The 23,969-nt window shown below is 42.7% G+C and overlaps 1 protein-coding gene across 3 annotated transcripts in view; it reads left to right on the top strand.

The window, feature by feature from the left end:
• The first annotated feature begins 2,070 nt into the window (after positions 1–2,070).
• Positions 2,071–23,969, top strand: part of bbs9 (Bardet-Biedl syndrome 9) — a 439,766-nt gene continuing 417,867 nt past the window's right edge. For 2 of the 3 annotated variants that reach the window (XM_067981846.1, XM_067981843.1), the window contains exons 1-5: positions 2,071–2,463; positions 9,701–9,817; positions 10,542–10,692; positions 19,533–19,597; positions 23,087–23,200. In XM_067981846.1, coding sequence (XP_067837947.1) covers positions 9,712–9,817; positions 10,542–10,692; positions 19,533–19,597; positions 23,087–23,200 — 436 coding nt within the window. In that variant the 5' untranslated portion in view covers positions 2,071–2,463; positions 9,701–9,711. Of the gene's footprint in view, positions 2,464–9,700; positions 9,818–10,541; positions 10,693–19,532; positions 19,598–22,924; positions 22,956–23,086; positions 23,201–23,969 lie in introns of those variants that run through there. The other variant, XM_067981848.1, reaches the window with a different exon arrangement.

Below are 23,969 nucleotides of genomic sequence, written 5' to 3'. Positions count from 1 at the left end.
CAAGTGGGCACGTACGAGTTTATGGTATCCGGTTTGACTGTTAAATTCTGTGGGTTAGATATTGAACAGTATGAGTTAAGAAGGGCATGAGGTGTGCCATTCAATCCATGAGAATATCGGCAGACCCGAAAGCTGTGACACGCTGTATATAACTTTTCTGACACGTGGAATAGCTTTGTCAATAATATGAATTTGTTCCACGTTGATCCATTGTATATTTTTTTTGATCTATAGTCTGGCTTTTTAATGTCTGTAAAGACTCATTTGAGTCATCTGCTCTTTGCTAATCCTAAATAGTTTAAAAATAAAGTTCAAAAAGTTCAATGCATAGTCATCTCAGTAACCAATGCACAAAGCATGATCACCAACAGAAAAACTGCAGCATAAATGGGACATAATGCTTATGTTCGGTAATTGTGTCTTTGTGTTGCAGACTGTCTGGTGGTATGGGTTGCCAGCTGTCCTTTTACCCCTAGGGCTTGAGTTTAAATCCAATCCACCCCTATTGTACAGATGGTATTTTTTGTACTTCAAAATACTCTGCCCATCTTTTTAACTGTTATCTTTCTGTTGTGAATACTGATTTCTTTTGAGTGTTTTCATTCCAACCCCAAACAGGCAACATGCAATTACATGGCCTTTGTGTGTGTGTTTTATATTTCATACATTTCATTTAATTTTTTTTTTACATCTGTGTGCATTGTGAGCAAAATACTTATGTCCCAATGGAACAATATGTGTAAACAATCTAATTTCTTAGTATTGTAAAATGGTTTGAACTTCAATTTTGTCATTTATAAGGGGCACTTCAGGCAAGATATGGAATGGCACAAGATCAATGCAAATTCAGTTCCCTCACATAAGGTGGAAAAGTTAGTATCATTATATTTGCACTGAAGTTATTTTTAATAGTTTTTTTAATAATGCTATTTAGGTAACCAATTAGTATTTTCAAAGTTAAGGAATTAGCCTTTGACAGGATGATATTGTTTTAAGAACAAAGAATGCTGGAAATCTGAAATATGAACATGAAATGCTGGGAATGTGCAACATGCCCATCAGCATCTGGAAAGAGAAAAGCCAGGTTAACATTTTGGGTGTAGACCCTTCATCAGAACACAAAGAACACAACAGTTCTGGCAAGAGGTCCACAACTGAAACACCATCTTTTCTTAATTCAGATGCAGAAGGGTCAATAATCTTGTGGCAATTAATAAGGAAAGCACAGCTTCTGGAACGGATTGCACCCTAAAGTTGCTGTTCACGCACCAGTTGATCATGTCTGCGAAAATGAAACCAAGTTACCTGCTGCTGTGCGGACTTACTTTAACAGCAACTTAAGGGTAAATCTTTTTCTTACTCCACCTGACAACCAAATGTTAGATCAGCTAAGCAGATTAATCCAAATAATATTCTTTTGCTTGCATTGTAGAGGAAAAATATAAGTGGGTGAAAGCTTGAAGAGGAAATCCAGATGTTGAAGGCACAAGCATTTCTAAGGGGAGTCAGGACTACGCAACCCCCAAAATCTTGTACATTAGTATATTTTGCTTAGTTTTAAGCAATTTATGCTTTACAATTAATCTATTTTTAACTAATAAAAATAAAGTGACATTTGAACTTTCAACAATCATTTATCCAAAGGTCTTCTCAACAGTAACTCTCCCATGTGTCATGCTGAAAGAAAGAAAGACTTGCATTTACACAACGCCTTTCAAAACCTCAGGACGTCCCAAAGCGCTTTACAGCCAATGAAATACTTCTGAAGTGTAGTCACTGTTGTAATGTAGACTGATTGAGATCCCAAACACTGATGTCAGCGTTTATATATGAAGTGGAGAGATGAAACTCATCCTCTCCTCTCCCCTATTTGGAGGTCAGATTCAAAAGTAATGTAGGGAGTGAGATTTAGGACAGATCCCAACCCTATTTAAACAAATAAAATCTGCAGTTTACTTTGTGTAAGCCTGTGCAGACATGCTCCAACAAACTAGCCAAGTGAGAACTACAATTCCCGTGAATCCCTGCGGGTGGGCGCCAGGCACTTCCGGTCATGCGCAGTGGCAAAGCGTCGCTCGCGGCGGCGCTATGACAACAGTGGAGCGGCGGCCCGACACGGACACGGACGGTAGGCTGGGGGCCCCCCGATACGGACACCGACAGCAGGCCGGGGCCCGGACCAAGCAGCAGCAGCAGGAGCAGGTTTTCATTCGCCCTTCGTGACAGCAACAGCAACAGTGCCAGGCTGGGCCCGGCCTCGGGATTCGTGCACTGTCGGGGCCCAGGCATATAGAGATCCGGGACAGAGACTGTGGACGGAGACCCCTTCCCACCCCCCACATACCCGGGACAGAGACCCCCCCCCCCCTCCCTCCCAGAGGTCCGGGACGGGGAGCTCGAGTAACCGCTGTTTGTTTGCAGTTTATCGGGCTGTGCCCAGTGGGTTTGCAGCGCCGGTTGAAGGTGAGTCTGATGCTGCGCCGTGTTACCGAATTCCTCTCACACCTATGGGTTTATTAAACACCGCAGTCGGCCCCTGGAATCGTGGAGAAGATTTAAATAACCCCGCACCCCACCAAAACTGTAGCATGGATAACCTGAATATCCAGCTGAATGAAGCGAGGCTGTGAATTCAGTTCCTGTATCATTCAACCTTGGCTCACTGGCAGGGGAAGTTTTCCACTTTAAATAACAATCCGAGCAGGAATCCTGCCCGCTTCATGATCTGGGTTAGGCGGCTGCAAAGCCGATTTGTGCTGCACAAATCCAGGAGCACACTTGACGCAGTTATCTGAAGGGATAATCACAGCTGATCCATACAGCCACTGTGTAGTCACATCAACTGTCATTTAATATAAAAACAGAAAATGCTGGAAATACTCAGCAAGCCAGGCAGCATCTGTGGAGAAAGGAACAGAGTTAACGTTTCAGGTCGATGACCTGTTGTCAGAACTGGAAGAAGTTGAAGATTAAACAGATTTTAAGCAAGTACAGAGCCAGGGGAAGGGAGGAGAGGAGGAGGAGGAGGAGGTGGGTGGAAAGAACAAAAGGGAAGGACTCTGATATAGTGGAGGGCAGGAGTGAGCTCCCGGACACGGTGACTGGTGACACGCCACCACTTCTTTATGTACAGATGCTTGCCACATGCAGGAATCTGTCCAGTTCCCTTGTGAATGCTTGCAGTGAATCCACACTCACTGCACTTGATGACAATCTATTCCAGAGGTTGCCAACTCTCTGTGGAAAGACGTTCCCCATTCCATCTAACCTATGAGGGGAGAGAAGATGGGTAGGTACACTGTATGTAATTAGTTGTAAATTGCAGAGCTGTTTTGGGATGTGCAGTGAAATCCATTGGCTTTTTTATAGGGTCACCTTCTGAAGTCACAGTTGTTTGTCAGCTATGTATGCTAAATCTAATAATGATATTTTAGTGATCTGTTGCTACTTTTCTATTGTCAATTTTCGGTCCCTTCCCTCTTCTGAAGGAATTGACTGCTTGCTGGGGTCCATGTTTACATATTTGTCCTCTGATGCCTTGCCCATGTGCTCAATATTCACTTGAGCCTTGATAGAGGGTCGAGCAAGCGTTTCGTTAACCAAGTATTGGCATAAAAACCAAGCCTGATGCTTTCCATGCCCATACTTCACACATACACACTTGCAGCAGGGGCAGATGGATAGCTGTGAGGGGCGGGAGCCCTGGCTTCCCTTCATGACAACGAGGGCTGTTCAGGCCAAAATAGGGAATCTCCTACTGTAATTCTTCTGAGATCAGTTATCTTGGCACAGATCTGTATGGCTCTGATGTTCATTTGATGAAATCTGTGAGCTATTGGGGGACCTTGCTGTTATTTTTCTACTAATCTTTTATTGCATTTACTGTGCCGCTCAGTTACTAGCTGCATATGAAACTACTTTTATATTGGTTTCGTGTCAGTCTCCTGAGTCTTGCACAGCTTAGAGCAACCCCAAAGCAAACTATCTCAATTCCCTTAAGCTGGCAGCCAGGAAGACCCATTGTTTTTAAACCTGGTCTTCCCGGCAGCTGGTCATGGTAACTCCAGCAAGTTTACTTTGGGTTGATGTAGGCTGTGTGAGACTCTGGAGACAGTGACACTAATGTACACAAAACCAATATGTCAAAATATGATTCATCTATCTAAAGATTGTTGCCATAGGGAAAAATTATTTTATGTTGTTCATCATAAAATGGTTTCTCTTGAATTTAATTCCAGAAAGCTATATCATATTAGACTCAGACTCTTAGTTTGAATTCTCAAACTGGAGATCACAAAAAGTAGAATATTTTACATTTTGTTCATGTAGGAGAAGATGAGAAAAGGAGAAAAGGGAGAGCCTGAGCTTACTTGGAGCATCACAAATGCATGTGGCGTGTTACCGATGTTCATTCTCGCCTCTGGTTCTCCTGAGTTTAAAAAAAACAGCTTTTGTTCTCTTGAATGATAGGTTGTTAGCAATGTGTTGGCACCCAGTGCGATGTTTTATTTTATCTCACAGGCATTATTTTATGATGGGCTTATGATGGTTTGTGTGATGTAGCTTGTTGCACTGCGGTTTTGGCGTGAGTGGAAAAGTGACACAAAGCTAATTGAAGCAGGCAGTGTAGCACAATTTATTGAATGTAATTTATCCCAGCTTAAAACAAAGAGAAGTTTTATTGTCATCATTAATTAGCTGTTGACATTGTGCAGCTATTCTGTAGCAGTTGGGTTTGTTCTATGACTTTTTCATTCAGTAATGACCATTTCCAGCCAGTATAGCAGCTGAGACTCAATTATGTAATTTCCAGTATGTTTCACATGTTGTCATTTTTTAATTTGCATTGGTGTTTATATTTGGGGCACATAAATGTCAGGTACCTACACAAGTACAGGTGAATATTTGGAAAAAAACCCAGATTGCATCATTAATATCCTCACAATGTGGGAAGATGAAAATCTTTCAGCAATTCGATTTGATGTGTTCACCCCTTTTTGCCCAATAATTGCCAAGCCTATTCATTAGGTTGACTAGAGAAACTGGAGTGGTTCTCCTTAGAGCAGAGAAGGTTATGGGGAGATTTCATAGAGATGTTCAAAATCATGAATGGTTTTGATAGAGTAAATAAGGAGAAACTGTTTCCAGTGGCAGAAGGGTCAGTAACCAGAGATAATTGGCAAAAGAACCTGAGGCGGAAGTTTTTTTAATGCAGCGATTTGTTATGATCTGGAATGCACTGCCTGAAAGGGTGGTGGAAGCAGATTCAATAGTAACTTTCAAAAGGGAATTGGATTAATACTTGAAGTGGAAAAAGGTGCAGGGCTATGGGGAAAAAGCAGGAGAGTGGGACTAATTGGATAGTTCTTTCAAAGAGCTGGCGCAGGCACGATGGGACGAATGGCCCCCTTCTGTGCTGTATCATTCTATGATTAGATTATTTGTCATGTTGTGCATTTATATCCTGTTAGAACTCATTTTGCTTTTGTCTGTGTCTCTCCCTTCTCCGCGCCCCCCCACTCCCCCCACCGACATACACATGCCTCATTCCCACCCTGCCTCCTGGTATACAGCCTGACCTCAGGCCTCTTCACTTTTGTTCTGAGTGTGTGGCTTTCTGTCATTTTATCTCCTCAGTGGTAGCTACATCAGGATCTGACCATGCGGAGGTTCTCTGTGCATGAGGTAACTCTGTGTGATTCAGGGCAGTGCAGATTTCAGTATACTGTGCCACAGTAATGTGAGGTTTGTACTTAATTATGGATCGTGCACTTTTTTACTAGATTACATAGAACTACATAGAATTTACAGTACAGAAACAGGCCATTTGGCCCAACTGGTCTATGCCGGTGTTTATGCTCCACACAAGCCTCCTCCTACCCCTCTTCGTCTAACCCCTTATCAGCATATCCTTCTATTCCTTTCTCCCTCATGTACTTAGCTAGTTTCCCCTTAAATGCATCAGATCACTCATTGGCTGTGTCTTCCGATATGGATCAAAAGCTGATGAAAATCCATTTATAATTCTGAGTAACAGCATTACAGTCCAACTTTCTTTAGTACATTTAAAGCAATGCCAAGCTACAGATAAGCAGGGCTTGCCCAGGAGACCAAAAGCTTTTAATCTATCTTGAGAAGTGCAAGAGTTTTTCTAGATATGGGAGTAGTATTCAAGTCTTGGGTGGAACATGGACAAAAGAGCTGAATTCCAGAGGTGAGGTGAGAGTGACTGCTCTTGACATCAAGGCAGCATTTGACCGAGTGTGGCACCAAGGAGCCCCAGTAAAATTGAAATCAATGGGAATTTGGGAAAACTCTCCAGTGGCTGGAGTCATACCAAGCACAAAGGAAGATGGTAGTGGTTGTTGGAGGCCAATCATCTCAGCCTCAGGGCATTTCTGCAGGAGTTCATCAGGGCAGTGTCCTAGGCCCAACCATCTTCAGCTGCTTCATCAATGACCTTCCCTCCATCATAAGGTCAGAAATGGGATGTTCACTGATGATTGTACAGTGTTCAGTTCCATTTGCAACCCCTGAAATAATGAAGCAGTCCAAGCCCGCATGGGCAAGATCTGGACAACATCCAGGCTTGGGCTGATAAGTGGCAAGTAACATTCGCGCCAGACAAGTGCCAGGTAATGACCATCTCCAACAAGAGAGAGTCTAACCACCTCCCCTTGACATTCAACGGCATTACCATTGCCGAATCCCCCACGATCAACATCCTGGGGGTCACCATTGACCAGAAACTTAACTGGACCAGCCATATAAATACTGTGGCTACAAGAGCAGGCCAGAGGCTGGGTATTCTGGGGCGAGTGACTCACCTCCTGACTCCCCAAAGCCTTTCCACCATCTACAAGGCACAAGTCAGGAGTGTAATGGAATACTGTCCACTTGCCTGGATGAGTGCAGCTCCAAAAACACTCAAGAAGCTCGACACCATCCAGGACAAAGCAGCCCGCTTGATTGGCACCCCATCCACCACCCTAAACATTCACTCCCTTCATCGGCGCACAGTGGCTGCAGTGTGTACCATCCACAGGATGCACTGCAGCAACTCGCCAAGGCTTCTTTGACAGCACCTCCCAAACCCGCGACCTCTACCACCTAGAAGGACAAAAGCAGCAGGTACATGGGAACAACACCACTTGCATGTTCCCCTCCAAGTCACACACCATCCCGACTTGGAAATATATCGCCGTTCCTTCATTGTCGCTGGGTCAAAATCCTGGAACTCCCTTCCTAACAGCACTGTGGGAGAACCTTCACCACACGGACTGCAGCGTTTCAAGAAGGCGGCTCACCACCACCTTCTCAAGGGCAATTAAGGATGGGCAATTAATGCCAGCCTCGCCAGCGACGCCCACATGAACAAATACAAAAAATATTAGGCTTTATGGAGAAGTGAGAGTTGTTGAGAAAGGAGAAAATTGGAGAAAAATGTTCATAGAAACTTGGTGTGATATATGTAAAGAATGTCAGACACAAAAGAAGAAACCAAGCTTGAACGCAGATTTAGCAGTGGTGGAGATTTGTGAGTTCCATGTGATGCCAGGAATGTCGTTAGATTAAGGGTGCTGTTGATCAAAGGCAGGAGGTGGTAGTGGTTGGTTAGACTTGCGACAGATATAAAAAAACCATGGGGAAAGACTTGCTTTGGTCACTGTAGCAAAATTATAAATCTGGTCATTGAAGAAATGAAAGAAACAAGATTTTCACTACCCCAGTGATCCTTTGAGACAGGAGAGGAGTGGGGATATAATTTCATACTGTATCCTATAACTTGATGCAGTGAATGTTTAATTTGCGCACGGAGAATGTGGACTTTATTGTACATAAAGTAAGTTTACATTGTATTAAGACTTACTCTCCTGTGTTGTTGGGAGTTGAGAAAAATATCTCACTAGCTGCCATGTTCGATGTCATTGCTGCCACTCTCTCAACAACAGCTGCCACAGAACATTAAAAACATAAAACAGGAAATGCTATTTTGCCATCAAGACTGATCTCTTCATAGATACCATATTATGGACTCTACCTAATCCACCAAGTCCCAAGGGAGGCAAGGCTCTCTATGCAGGAGTCCTTCCCTGCACTATTGGGGATTTAGGGTGGAGAGTGTTGCACGAAGCAGTAACGTGCAATCAATTTTTTACGTACTTTTACAGATGTGGGCTGGAGGAGTCTCTTTTTACTATGTATGGGGAGTGTCAGAGGTTGCAGCCCCTATTTAGTTATCTGAAGTGGCTTCTCAACATCTGGCTGCACTTCAGCCCGATGCTCCTGATCCTTGGCCAACTGGTGCGGAGGCGGGGTGCGTAAGTCGGAGGGCCTTCTCGTTCTGGGCCTGCAATTTACAGGTCCTGTATGGGTGGAACCCGTGGGGGTTGCTCTGGCTGCGTGCCTCTTTTCCACGGTATTGCCCCTGCCTGGCTGGCCATAGGGAGGAAGCTTGCGGTGTCTGCAGGTACACTTGAGGCCTTCCGCAACTGGTCGGCACCGCAGGGTATAGGGTGTACAGATACTGTTAACAATATTGTCATTTAGTTAAGATTCTTTGTTTTAATTGCTTACGTTCAGTATTTTAGTTTAATTGGACCACCTTTTTCTCCCGATTTCTGATGGTGTTGAACAAAACTCCAGGATATTAACTCAGGCCTGCAGCCAACATTGTTAAACTCTGGGCCATTTGTATCCCGCAGACCATTCACGCATCGTCCCAGTAGCTTGATGTCTGTACTGAGAACCTTCAGTTGTGTTTTAAAAAGAGCTAATCAACGTAACATTACCTGTTTTTGCTGGAGAATAATGCACATAATCACTAATCTGAGAAAAAAATTCTTATCCCGCTTGCGATTTGCAAATTCAGTATTCGCATCTTCTACTCCTGCATTGTAATTTAAATAACCTGCTTATGTTTACCTCCAATCCTGGCCTCTTGCATCCTCACTTTTCATCACTCCACCATTGGCAGCCGTATCTTCAGCTGCCAAGGCCGTAAGCTCTGAAATGCCCTCCTTAAACCACTTCGCCTCTCTACCTCTCTCAGCTTCTTTAAGACGCTCCTTAAAACCTCTTTGACTAAACTTTTGGACACCTGTCCTAACATCTCCTTATATGGCTCGGTGTCAAATTTTGTTCGATAATCGCTCTTGTGAAGTACCTTGGGACGTTTTACTATGTTAAAGGTGCCACATAAGTGCAAGTTGTTGTTGTTGTTGTACCACACGATCATTTTGAAAACCTTGATCATATCAATCTATCCTCATTGGAAACAAGTTCAAATCTGTGTGTGTCCCTTCAAAACTCAGAGCCCCAAGTCCTGATATCTTTTCTGATCTTCTGTGAACTACCCAATGTATCAATGTCTCTTCAAAAATATGGTGCTCAAAGATACACACTCTTTAAATATATCCATACCAGTCTGTTATATATGGTTAAATAATCAATTTCAACGATAAATGCTCATACATGATTAGGATCAACCCCAATACAAAAAGCAATTTGCTACCCAGCTGCTCCCTTTAAAAAAAAACACAACTGCCAGCCAGTGTGTAAAATAGTTAGATTAAATCAGTTATCCTGCATGCAAAAACATAAATTCAGTGATCTTCTTGTGACTGTTATAAATAGAGTTATAAAGACAACATTTCTGTGTCTCAATAGTCTGAGCATTTCACTGCTTTGGTGATTGCAGGTTGAAGGAAGATGTCTTTGTTTAAAGCTCGAGACTGGTGGTCCGCACCTGTGGGAGAGCAGGAGGAGTTTGATCAGGGATGCTTGTGTGTTGCTGATGTTGACAACAGTGGAAGTGGTAAGTGTGGTAAACACCCTGACTCGTAAGAGTGTGTTTTGTTTCCTCAGGTGAAATCAAGTAATTTAGTTTGTGGCACTTAAAGGAGGACTATTCCTTAACTTGATATTTGCTAGATGTAGAATTCCTCATATTGTAATTTAACGAAGATGAAGCATTACTTTACAAAAAGCCTTTAAGGTGAGCACATTTCCAGCAATTCCCCTCCACCTGATTCCCATTTTGTTTGTGGGTGAGCGGAGCAAACTAGATGCTGCCTCTCTCCACTCATCTTCCAGGCAGTGTAAGGGAAAGGTGTGCTGGGCTATGACACTCCTAGTGATCTGGAGGAAAGATAGGTGAAGGAAGCACTTGAACCGTTGCAAAAAAAATAAACATGTGAAATGACCATTTGGGCTTAATTAAAGCCCTTGCAACCAGATGATTAGAGGCTCTTACACCAAGATTGGGTTATCTCTGATATGTCAAACAGGATCTAGAACCCACTGTAGAATTTCGCTTGATCATTCGAGCCTACAGGGTTGCCCTGTGCTTTTATGTACCCTCACCTTGAATAAATTGGACCTTGTAGTCCCTGGATACAAAAATTCACAGCAATTTTGCAAATTAATATTACTCGTGATTGTAGAATAACTTGGAGATAAGTATCAGGTTAACTGATACTTCATGATGTATTCAAGTGGATGAAGTAATCCAATTTAATTCTTTTTTGCTCTGTTTTCAGACAAAATTATTGTTGGCAGTTATAAGGGAATTCTACGTATCTATTCCCCAGAGCCTTCCAAACCTGGAGCAGCACTTCATCCAGAAGAGTTAATCCTGGAGCTACAACTGCAGGATTCTGTATTGCAAGTGGAAGTCGGCAAATTTGTCTCGTAAGTAGATAAACTGAAGAGTGGAAAAATGCAATCCTGAGAAACAGAAAAGGTTGAATTGCTAACCAAGAATAGTTACAGGTATAGTAATTGTTAAAAACAGCTCATGAACATGGGGTGCGTTGGAACAAATGTATTTTTCACGGCTCCCTGTGACGCTGTTGGTAAGTGCACTGCTTCGTTTCCTATCAGTTAGGTGGGCAATAGGGGCACTGTAATTGGCTGCAGTAGTTGAACTAGAGAGGGGGAAATCTGCCAGTTTCCATTCCTGATTGCAATCCACTGAGAACTGCTGGAAAATGTACAGGTGAGGACTGGATTGGGCTCAAGCGTGATACCATGTGGGTGAATAGCCTGTTCAATATCATCGTGCCGACTCACATGACGAATGGTTACCTGGAGGGTGGGAGACTTGTGAAACTGTACTGTAGTATAAGTTAGTGCTTTCAGGAGAGGAGTGGGGTTGAGGAGGGGAGAAAGTGCTTATGTTCACTGACGTAACAACTGTTTATTACTAAAAGCTTTTCCACATACTGCAAATCTGGCTGTTAAAGGCATTTCCATGTTGCCGAAACACGGATCAATATTGGTGCTTTTGAAATGCAGTGCAGATACGTATCGTGAGAAATGAAAGGAGTTATTGTGTGAAGAATTGCATTGTACATCATGTAGCTAGAAAGGGAAGATGAGATAAAATTCTGTACATTGTTAATGAGCATTGTCCCCGGTAAATTTTGTACATGGGACTGATGTGTGAATTTTATCATGAAATATTATGCTAAATATAGAGGATAGTGAATTGTATAATGTAAATTCGATTACATAGTTTTCAAAGATATAAGAATTTGAAAAGCTTGCATGAAGGTAATAGCCTAAACTCCCCTGATGCCTTAGCACATTTATTCAGTGAGTAGTTGAGTCACATGGTGCACGAAGGCCACAGTTTCAAACACTGAGCTGTCATGTGTTACTTGACCGCCAGGGCACCAGTAGAGTTGCTACATTGGTATCAGTATCCGTGAGTTAGTGAAAAATTAACCGCCTTCCTGCACCTGATCATTATCCAGTGACCCCCCCCCCACTGGAACTAAATGTGTACACGTCGGGTGAGAACACAATTGGACCAGGTGACAATGCCTCATGTGGTAGAATAGCCTTTTGCCGCTCACTTATGAAGAGTAGTCACTTGCGTGAGGATGCACAATGTCTGTGCAGCTGTACTTCAGGGAGAAGTCAACACCTTCAGGGAAAGAGGGGAGAAAATTAGCGGAAAATGAATGTTATGACTTGTGTAACACTAATGTAAAATCAGCAGCTCATTCCTTGGGAAGGATATATGAAAATGTATCCTGCTTTATGTATACACCTGTTAAACAGTAAAGCTCAATGTGTAGTTACATAGAATTACATAAAATTTACAGCACAGATCAGGGCATTTGGCCCACTGGTCCATGCTGGTGTTTATGCTCCACTTGAGCCGCCTCCCTCCCCACTTCATCTAACCCTATCAGCATATCCTTCTATTCCTTTCTCCCTCATGTGTTTATCCAATTTCCCCTTAACTGCATCTATGTGTTGTTTTTAAGGAGTACTTCTCATCAGTCCTCTGGATGCTTGTGTTATGAAGGGTCCAACTATAGTAATATCAGTGTAATGTGTGGTTTCACTGTAAATATTCACTAGTGCTGCAGGCCCCTGGCCATCTCTTCTGCTTTACACATACAAACATTTCTATTGCTTTATCACTTGGGGTGTAAAACGCTAGGGACTAGCTATCAATAGAAGTATTTGCACATCTCCTGACACTTCATGAGGTGTCTCATGCCTTTATTTAATACCAGTTGATGGCCCATGGTATTGCCCATGTTCAGTTGATTGTTTTTTATACCAGATGGTGCTGGGGAAGAGACCTCAGAACCTTGCATCACAGCACCACCGGCTGTCCAGAGCCCACAATTACATTGTTACAGGCAACTGCTAAATTCATGATGATTTTCATTCTAAATAAATGTTTAACAAGACAGATTCAAAGTTAAATGTTGACATTAAACCATGAATAAAAGCACGATGGCAAAGCTGGACAGAAAATGCATGCAGACATAAGACATCTATAAATATTTATTTTATGCACCTGTTGACTGAAATGATAGTTGAATATACCATTGCATAGGTTTATTGTTTAAAAAGGATTGTTTCAGGTGTGAGATTTCAGTTTATTTTAGTCTTTTCTGAATCTGAAAGAGATTCTTGGTGTCTGGAATGTCAGGACACTTCCTATTGACAATGTAAACGTGACTTCCTTTAGATTTAGATTGTTCAGGAAGTCTACAAACTCAATTTAGAAGACAGTTATTCAGTTCAATAAACTATCTCAGATTGTAAGACAACTGCCCTTAAACAATGTTGCCTTTCTACTGAATCTATATACCATAATTAAAAGGTTATCCTGGGCATGTTATCAACCGCTTATTTAGATAGCGAGGCTGGTGAAGGCAAAGCTATGAGACCCCAAAAACCTTGAATAAAGAACATAGGAACAGGATTAGTCCTTTCAGCTCCTCAAATTTGTTTAGTCATTTCATTACATCATGGCTGATCTGTATCTCTGCTCCTTGAGGTTAGAAAACACCCAGAAACATGAATGGCAGTTGTGGATGTTTTGTTTTGAACCACACTGGGTAGATTTCTCATGCCAGCTCTCTATCTGTTGGTGTCTCCTCTGTCGAAGACCTCCCTGGTTTGCACAGCTCACGTATTCACTGGCTAAATTCAGCGAGCCATTGAAGAAGTCCTATATGGAATATTTAAATAGATCAGTCGGTGATGTTTCAAATAAATAATGCTAGGTGTTAACTTCATTACATCCCATTATCCAATGGATAATGGGAACCTTTCCCCATGAGCATATCCTCTTTTATTCTGGCCCATACTGAGTCCCACTACTGAGAAGTGGCAATCAAGATGGCTAGGGACACAACTCCTCTTATCCATTACTGGATTAGTAATCTCGCTCTATCCACTTTGACCCCAGCAATCCGGTTCCATTGCTTTTGAATGTGCCCACTTGACATCCGCACTGAAATTTTCTGTGTCCTGGGATAGTGCCCATTGCAGTTGGCATCAAGGCCAGAGAGCTGTGAACCAGCAACATATATTCAACCCTTGGGAGACTATAATATGTTGTTTGAATAGATTGGATTTTTTGTGTTGCCATATTAGGAGATAAGGTGTTGTGTAATAATAAAGTGAGATGCACAGCGTGCTATTGATTATCATTGATCAGCAGAGGGAGCCATTTTACTGCAAATATGAACCACCAGAATAAGTTTACTATAGTAATACCCATCTATCTATATCCTTAAATCTTGCATTCAGTGCCTTGCACATCAAGTCGATGTGCGGCAATTAAATCTGTCCAGAGCCTTAAATAAATTGTCAAACTTTTCTCATTGGCTGCGACCAACAATGTATAGATCAACTAAGATCCCCAGAAAAGCAACCATTAGGAAGGCCGCAATTTCAACCTTTGATGCTGCCGTATTTAATTTTACAAAGTGGTTCTCGGTTCCAATTTTACTTCTGATCCAGCTGAATATATAGCTGTATAAATTTAGAAATAAATAATGGGAATAAAATTGAAATACCCCAATAAACCAGCCACTGTATGTTAGCAATGACTCTGAGAAATCTCTCTCACGTGCTCAGGAGAACTTTTTTAGCCAGTACGTAGCTAGCCCAACTAGAGAGGGAGCAGTTCTGGATTTAGTTTTAGGAAATGAGGCTGGGCAGGTGGAAGGAGGTGGGAGAGCATTTTGGTGGTAGTGATCATAATTCAGTTAGTTTTAGCATAGTTATGGACAAGAACAAAAGTAGAACATGAGTTAAAGTTCTCAATTGGGGAAAGGCCAATTTTACTAAGCTGAGAAGTGATTTAGCAAAAGTGGACTGGAAACAGCTACTTGAAAGTAAATCATTGTCAGAGCAGTGGGAGGCATTCAAGGGGAAGATTCAAGGGGTGCAGAGTAAACATGTTCCCACAAAGAAAAAGGGTGGGGCTGCCTAATCTAGAGCCCCCTGGCTGTCAAGGAGCATACACGGTAAGATAAGGTAAAAAAGGAAAGCTTATGTCAGACACCGAGAACTCAATACTACAGAAAACCTAGAGGAGTATAAAAAGTGCTGGGGTGAAATTAAAAAGGAAATTAGGAAAGGAAAGAGAGGGCATGAAAAAATTGGCAAGTAAAATCAAGGAAAACTCAAAGATGTTTTATAAATACATTAAGAGCAAGAGGATAACTAAGGAAAGAGTAGGACCTATTAGGTTACCTTTTTGGTCTCTATGTGTGGAGGCGGAAGATGTGGGTATGGTTCTTAATGAATACTTTGCGTCTGTCTTCTCAAAAGAGAGGGACGATGCAGACATTGTAGTTAAGGAGCAAGAGTGTGAAATATTGGATTGGATAAACTTAGTGAGAGAGGAAGTAGTAAGAGGATTAGCATCTTGAGAGTAGATAAATCACCAGGGTCGGATGAAATGTATCCCAGGCTGTTAAAAGAAGCAAGGGCAGAAATAGCGGAGGCTCTGACCATCATTTTCCAATCCTCACTGGATACAGGCGTGGTGCCGGAGGATTGGAGGATAGCTAATGTTGTACCATTGTTTAAAAAGGGAGCGAGGGATAAACCGAGTAATTACAGGCCAGTCAGTCTAACCTCGGTGGTGGGCAAATTATTGGTTTAGCCTGTCCCTCGGAATTGATTCCATCGCTTAGAAAGGCACTGAGTAATCAAGGACAGTCAGCATGGATTTGTTAAGGGAAGATTGTGTCTGACTAACTTGATTGAATTTTTTGAGGAGGTAACAAGGAGGATCGATGAGGGTAGTGTATTTGATGTAGTTTACATGGATTTTAGCAAGGCTTTTAGCAAATTCCCACATGGCAGACTAAGTACAAGCTCATGGGATCCAAGGGAGAGTGGCAAGTTGGATTCAAAATTGGCTCGGTGGCAGGAAGCAAAGGGTAATGGTCGACGGATGTTTTTGTAACTGGAAGGCAGTTTCAAGTGGGGTTCCGCAGGGCTCATTACTAGGTCCCTTGCTTTTTGTGATATATATTAATGATTTGGACTTAAATGTAGGGGGCATGATTAAGAAGTTTGCAGATGATACAAAAATTGGCCGTGTGGTTAATAGTGAGGAGGAAAGCTGTAGACTGCAGGAAGATATCAATGGACTGGTCAGGTGGGCAGAAAAGTGGCAAATGGAATTCAAACCCGAGAACTGTAAGGTAATGCATTTGTGGAGGACAAACAAGGCAAAAGAGTACACAATAAATGGGAAGATGCTGAAACATGTGGAGGAAGTGAGGGACCTTGGAGTGCATGTCTACAGATCCCTGATGGTAGCAGGACAGGTAGATAAGGTGGTTAAGATGGCATATGGAATACTTTCCTTTATTAGCCGAGGCATAGAATATAAGAGCAGGGAGGTTATGCTGGAACTGTATAAAACACTGGCTAGGGCACAGCCTGAGTGCTGTGTACAGTTCTGGTCACCACATTACAGGAAGGATGTAATTGCACTAGAGAGGGTACAGAGGAGATTTATGAGGATGTTGCCAGGACTGGAGAATTTTAGCTATGAGGAAAGATTGGATAGGCTGGGGTTGTTCTCTTTGGAACAGAGGAGGCTGAGGGGTGATTTAATTGAGGTGTACAAAATTATGAGGGGCCTAGATAGAGTGGATAGGAAGGACCTATTTCCCTTAGCAGAGAGGTCAATAACCGGGGGACATAGATTTAAAGTGATTGGTAGACGGATTAGAGGGGAGCTGAGGAAAAGATTTTTCACCCAGAGGGTGGTGGGGATCTGGAACTTACTGCCTGAAAGAGTGGTAGAGGCCGAAACCCTCAGCTCATTTTAAAAAGTACCTGGATATGCACCTGAAGTGCCGTAACCTACAAGGCTACGGACCATGTGCTGGAAAGTGGGATTAGGCTGGGTGGCTCATTTTTGGCCGGCAATGACACGATGGGCCAAATGGCCTCCTTCTGTGCTGTAAATTTTCTATGATTCTATGCTCCCATGTCTGAAATTTGAGGTTTCAGTACTGGCACATTTCCCAGGACTGAGTGATGAAGCTCAACCAGATGGACTCCCAGAATGAACTTGTGGCAATCTAGAATCTTCTACATATCTTCTACACCAGCCACGTCAGTTTTAAACATTGTGTAAAGTGTTCATGGGCCTCACAGATGCCATGTAAGCAGCTGTCACGTTTTGGGATTTTTGACTATTTGGACTAGAAGGGTCTTTTGCTTTAAATTATATGTTTTTGATATAAATATCAACAATAACAACTTGCATTCATAATGCAACTTTAATGTAGAAAAATGCCCCAAGGTGTTTCACAGAAGTGTAATCAGCCAAAAATGGGGGCCGAGCCAAAGAAGGAGACATTAGGAGGGGTGACTAAAAGCTTGGTCAAAGAGGTGGGTTTTAAGGAGTGTCTTGAAGGAGGAGGGAAGGGTGGAGAGGTTTAGGGAGGAAATTCCAGATTGTGGGGCCTGGACTGAAAGCATAAATGCTAATGGTGGGGAAAAGAGAGGGGATGCACAAGTGGCTACAGTTGGAGGAATGGAGACTGAGGGGGGTGGATGGAGGGAGGGTTATAGGATTGGGGCAGGTCACAGAGATAGGTAGGGTGCGTGGTCATGTAAACATCAGCTCATCCAAAACTCTGCTCCCTGTATCCTATCCTGCACTGTCTCGCTCACCCACCATACCTGTGCTCAATGACCTAATTGGCTCCTCGGACCCCCAAAACTCTCCAGTGGCTGGAGTCATACCTAGCGCAAAGGAAGATGGTAGTGGTTGTTGGAGGTCAATCATCTCAGCCCCAGGACATTGCTGCAGGAGTTCCTCAGGGCAGTGTCCTAGGCCCAACCATCTTCAGCTGCTTCATCAATGACCTTCCCTCCATCATAAGATCAGAAATGGGGATGTTCGCTGATGATTGCACAGTGTTCAGTTCCATTCGCAACCCCTCAAATAATGAAGCAGTCCGAGCCCGCATGCAGCAAGACCTGGACAACATCCAGGCTTGGGCTGATAAGTGACAAGTAACATTCATGCCAGACAAGTGCCAGGCAATGACCATCTCCAACAAGAGAGAGTCTAACCACCTCCCCTTGACATTCAACGGCATTACCATCGTCAAATCCTCCACCATCAACATCCTGGGGGTCACCATTGACCAGAAACTTAACTGGACCAGCCATTCAAATACTGTGGCTACAAGAGCAGGTCAGAGGCTGGGTATTCTGCGGCGAGTGACTCACCTCCTGACTCCCCAAAGCCTTTCCACCATCTACAAGGCACAAGTCAGGAGTGTGATGGAATACTCTCCACTTGCTTGGATGAGTGCAACTCCAACAACACTCAAGAAGCTTGACACCATCCAGGACAAAGCAGCCCGCTTGATTGGCACCCTAAATATTCACTCCCTTCACCACCGGTGCACAGTGGCTGCAGTGTGTACCATCCACAGGATGCACTGCAGCAACTCGCCAAGGCTTCTTTGACAGCACCTCCCAAACCCGCGATCTCTACCACCTAGAAGGACAAGAGCAGCAGGTACATGGGAACAACACCACCTGCACGTTCCCCTCCAAGTCACACACCATCCCAACTTGGAAATATATCGCCGTTCCTTCATCGTCGCTGGGTCAAAGTTCTGGCACTCCCTTCCTAACAGCACTGTGGGAGAACCTTCACCACACGGACTGCAGCGGTTCAAGAAGGCGGCTCACCACCACCTTCTCTAGGGCAATTAAGGATGGGCAATAAATGCTGGCCTCTCCAGCGACGCCCACATCCCATGAACGAATAAAAAAAACACCTCCAATTTAAAATTCTCATCCTTGTGATCCTGCTGCATGCGGATACGGACTGCTTCATTATCTGAGGAATTGCGAATGGAGCTGAACACTGTGGAATCATCAGTGAACAGCCCCACTTCTGCCCTTATGATGGAGGGAAGGTAATTGATGAAGCAGCTCATGATAGTTGGACTTTGGACACTGCATAGGCAAAGGAGATAGTTGGAGTAATCAATGTTCCTTCACCAACAACTACTCTTTGGATTTAGCAGCCATGGATGATGTGTTGTTTGTCAGACCTTTCTTGACATATGGAATCTCTGGTCCCCTTCTAGGACTTCTCCATGCTCCTTCTCTTCCTTCTGATGTACTGCTTGTCTATCTCTAGCTGTGTGCAGAGGATACAATGTAAAAAAAGATTACATATGTTTTGGGTCTTTATTTTACTAATAAGTATCCTCCATGTATCATGTTGGTGCCTCAGGCCTTTACAGGGTGGGGAAGGGTGCAAATTATATCTCTTTTTCAGACTGACCTTTGGGCAAAAATGAACTGACCCTGCTCCAAGGTTAGGTTAGCCCTTCTGCACTGTGTAGGAGTGGGAAAATTATTATAGAATCAAACAGCACAGAAGGAGGCCATTCAGTCCATCGTGTCTGTGCCGGCTCTTTGAAAGAGCTATCCAATTAGTTCCACTCCCCTGCTCTTCCCCATAGCCATTTCCCTTTTGAAAGTTACTATGGAATCTGCTTCCACCACCCTTTCAGGTAGTGCATTCCAGATTGTAACAAATCATGTGGGGATGCCTTCACTGATGTCCCAGAACATCTTAAAAGGAAGTAAACTTCCCAGATAATGTGGACCGTCTGCTCTAACAGCTGGCGGAGAATATGCACAGTATATACGCTGCTTTTTTGTGGCCTTGAGATTTTGTAGCTAGATTTTGTTTGTTTTTTCAGGGGTACAGAACTACTCCACTTGGCCATTCTTCATCCAAAAAAGCTGTCTGTCTATGCTGTCTCAGGTAGTGTATTCTGTTTCGAATTTTTTCCTTGCTTGCATGAGCGCTTTTATCATTATTCTTCCAGTTGTCATGTATTCATACTGTTCTATTAAATTTGACTGTGTTCACTGTAGATCTGTTCATAAACCCGTGAGACCGGTAGGTTTAATTCAGAAGTTGGATTTTTGAAAAGACACTGCTATGTTGTCCCACAATACTATATGCTGCTATCGTAAAGTCGGGCAAAAAATACCTTCTAACTTCTCAGGCTCTAGTTCTTTGGCTCAAACATACTCTGCTTCTGATCTGCATTTAGATTGCATCGTGGCCAATTAACCAGTGACAGCGTGTAATTTACATTGTATTTTGGAGAAGAATAAAATGTAGGGGTGGAATTTCCTAAAGTTGGGGGAATTGGGAAGTTACATCCGAAATTGCACCTGTACATGCCCCCATTTTGCCCTTGTCTATTTACATCCACATTTCCTGCCAATCTTATTAACATACGCCGGAATGTAAAAATGGGCAAAAACGAGAGGAAGTTATCGTAAACAATCGGGACCCAAGGAAAGTGCTGAGCTCACACCATATGTTCCTTTTTTTACGTATGAAAATTAAAGTTTAATGCCATCTAACTATCATTGAAGCACATTAGGCACAGCATATTTCAGAACATGCAATCGTGGAAGCTTTTCAATTTTGAAGGTGACCTATACTGATGCCATATAAACGCATTCAGAGAAACAGAAAATTCAGAGCAGGTCTCAGTGAGGAGAAATAATAAAAATCGCTCAAAAAAAATCACAATAAAACACCAGAAGAATGACTTGTTTCATGCTATGCCTAAAATTCTAGGCTTAATTTTACTCCTGTTTTGAGCCAGTGTAATTGCGGGAAATTCACGCGTACAGCTCTTTAGCCTGAGGGCGGAGCCGTTATAATGAGCCGAGATGCGTTCAGGTGCAGAGATCGATAGACTGGGTTAAGAGCGAGAAAATTTGAGTGTAGCGTAATTATGTGCACAATACGCTTGTGCCTGAATCTCCTCAATCTTTTACACTGGATATTTGCTTTATGCCCTGATTACACGTGTCTCTGGGCACAAATACACAGGAAACTCCACCCCAGAATCTTTAGGTGTATACAAAATCAAAACTTAAATCCTTCTAATATGATGTAAAAGTACAAGTGTTGTGGTTGAATAAGTGGCCTTTGTGATAAAGACTCCCCAGTAATTATAAACATGAACCATCCAACTTAATTTTGTTTGTGTAATTTCAAGTGCCATGTGAAGATTTGCTTTCAAAATAACTGAGCCATGAGCATTCCACTAGATCTTGTAGCCTGAGAGTGTAATTGGAAAGATACGAAGGGATCGGAATAAAAATTTCATGTATTTAATAAAAACTATACTTATTATCCCAATTTTTTGATGACCTGTAGAAATTAATTTGGTTTGGGTGAGCTTGAAACAAAAATCAGCAAAATGCCTTAATAGTTCCCATTGTATGTTTTTTAAAAAAATAACTACTAAATTATTGGATTGCAAGATTGGGCTTGATGTTGGACCACTCTGACTGTAGGTACTAGTTTGGAATCTGTTACTGGGAGGATTGCTCGCCAGGAACCATCTGACCAAGACCATCACGGATGATCTCAGTGAAATCATATATGATTTTGATTCAAGCAAAGTGATGTGGACATTATCTTTGTGCAAGGAGAAATGCAAACAATAAAACAAGGTCTTGTTTGGAATCTTCACCTGACAGGCTTTTGAAGCCTTGGGCTGTGGAAATGTCTGGTCTAGCTTGGCTGTCCCGACAAGTCTATCAATGTGATATGATCGCCACATGATGGGATCTTGGGAAGAGTCGTTACCAGTGAGGTGGGAGCAGATGCTTTTTCCATTACAAGCGAAGTGACACAAGGGTGTGTTCTGTCAATCATCCTCTTCAGCTTCTTCTTCTTCCCACCCCCCATTTTGAAGAAATCCATGTCAAATGTCCAGGAAGGTGTGTACATCCAGCTGAATAGAGATGGCAAGATGTTCAGCTTACGCAAACTAAGAACAAAGACCAAAATTTAAGAAGCTATCAGTTATGAGGTCCTGTTTGCCAATGACTGTGCTCTATTGGCCTACACATTCGAAGACCTCAAGACTATAACCAGCTGTTTTACATCAGCATCCAAGAACTTTGGCCTGTCCATCAGTATGAGGAAAGCTGAGGTTGCGTTCCAGCCAATATTTTGTTTATACTATACACGATGGAACACTGCTAAGTTCAGTTCTGCAATTTATTTAACCCTGGACAACACCCTAGCATCAGACACATCGCTGGGCAAAGAGCTTTCATCAAATGAGGAAGACCTGCTCAATTTTTGGCTGCTAGAGGAAGTGTGTTGGATAAATATGAACTGGAAATCAAAAGTAAGCTCACAGTGTGTAAGATAATGCTCCTGTTGTTACTTCTTTAGGGCTATGAGACTTGGGCAATCTGTAGATGTCACATTAAAGACCTTGCCAACTTTCACTTTGCACCATCAGGAACAGCAGATGACAAATGGGAACAACACCACCTACACGTTCCCCTCCAAGTCACACACCATCCTGACTTGGAAATATATCGCCGTTCCTTCATCGTTGCTGGGTCAAAATCCTGGAACTCCCTTCCTAACAGCACTGGGAGAACCTTCACCACACGGACTGCAGCGGTTCAAGAAGGTGGCTCACCACCACCTTCTCAAGGGCAATTAGGGATGGGCAATAAATGCTGGCCTTGCCAGCGATGCCCACATCCCATGAACGAATAAAAAAAACAAGATCCCAAAGTCCTGGCTGTTGCAGATCAAGGCTCAGATAAGATCATCTGGCATGTGTTAAGGATGTTTGATAGGAAGTCTGATGATAGGCTGCCCAAAGCCGTCTACTGACCCTTGGCTGAAAGAGGATAAATGCCCCAAGGAGGATAATTCAAGCGTTTACAAGAACTTGTTGAAAAGGAAGCTTAAGAATGGTCAGATCAACATGAAATCTTTGGACCAGGCATGTGGCAAATAATGTCTATCAAGGCATACACCACTTTGAGAGACAGTGTGTTGAAGCAGTACAGAAGGAAAGGAAAGAATAAAACAAAAATGTCAACCAGACTGCAATAACAAACTGTGAATTCACCTGCACTGAGTGTGATGAAATCTGTCTCTTGCATATTGGGCCATGAGAGGAGGCTCCAAGCCACAATCTGATCACAACTTCACTGTCATTCTAACGAACAACCAACTGTGATGGTGGGAAGGATGAAAGTGAATCTTGGGTGTGTTGGGAATATTCACACGGGCTTGCTGTAATTTGCATTATACCTGTTTTTCAGCATATAGAAAGGTATATTTTGCTACTTGCATGGCATGCAGTCATTGATGGGCTGAATCAATTGGTGTTTGTGTAAGCCAGAATTTTTTGAAGCCAATGGCCTGTTGCACAAAGCTTTCCAATTGTTGTTTTTTGGTTAACAGGTACTATGGGTACTGTTGAACATGGAAACCAGTACCAGCTAAAATTAATGTATGAGCACAATCTTCAACGGACAGCTTGCAACTTAACTTTTGGAGCTTTTGGTGGTGTAAAAGGTAAGAATATACCTAGCAGTATTTTCCATGTTTCTAATGTTGCTGTGAAAGCTGCACAGTGATCAATGGATGTGAAAATCGGGCGCTTTCTATAACGGGCGGCCGATCCGCAACGGCAAGTTGAAATTCTGCCCCTATATGTTCATAGGATGAAATGAGTGTGCTTTTCACCGTTATCATTTCAATGTAAACCTGGTCCTTAATAATGTGGAAGAAAATTTCATTCTTAAAACTGTTTAACTTTGCAGAACCTTCAGTATAGTCAGGGTGATGCACTCTGCAGCTTTTCTTGAAGATTTGTTACCACTTCCATGTTCTAGATAAGCTATAGCATGACACCTTAACATTTAAGTAGAAAGCCCTTCTCTTGCAGAGAACTTGGAATATGGTTAGTTCTTCATTCACTAAACTGGACAATCTACATGCTTCATCTGCTGTTGCTTCCAGAGTTTGGGACAAAAACTGTAATAGTTTCTTTTCCCGCTGGTTCTGGAGCACAGATTGCTCCTAAAGGTAATCAACAAAAATTGGAAGTTCCTTTTCCCATCCTTTCAGTCTATGCTAGGTGGATGTTAATATCCAGGACTTGCAATGAGGGCAGATTGGGAACACTTCTGCCTTTCCCTCGATGTGGCGAAGAAGATGAAATCAATAATGTGTGAGGTTTAGGAAGATTTGATGCTTCTGATTAAGAACAAATTCTGTTATCCCAGATTTCTGTTTCTTTGTTCCTAGGTACACCAGACTGGTGATAAGGCGTTAGTGTAAC

This window comes from Heptranchias perlo, chromosome 3 (genome assembly GCF_035084215.1).
Source record: "Heptranchias perlo isolate sHepPer1 chromosome 3, sHepPer1.hap1, whole genome shotgun sequence".
In the NCBI taxonomy this organism is placed as follows: Eukaryota; Metazoa; Chordata; class Chondrichthyes; order Hexanchiformes; family Hexanchidae; genus Heptranchias; species Heptranchias perlo.
Note: the sequence above shows the minus strand (reverse complement) of the source record. Positions and strands in the feature narration are given on the sequence as shown.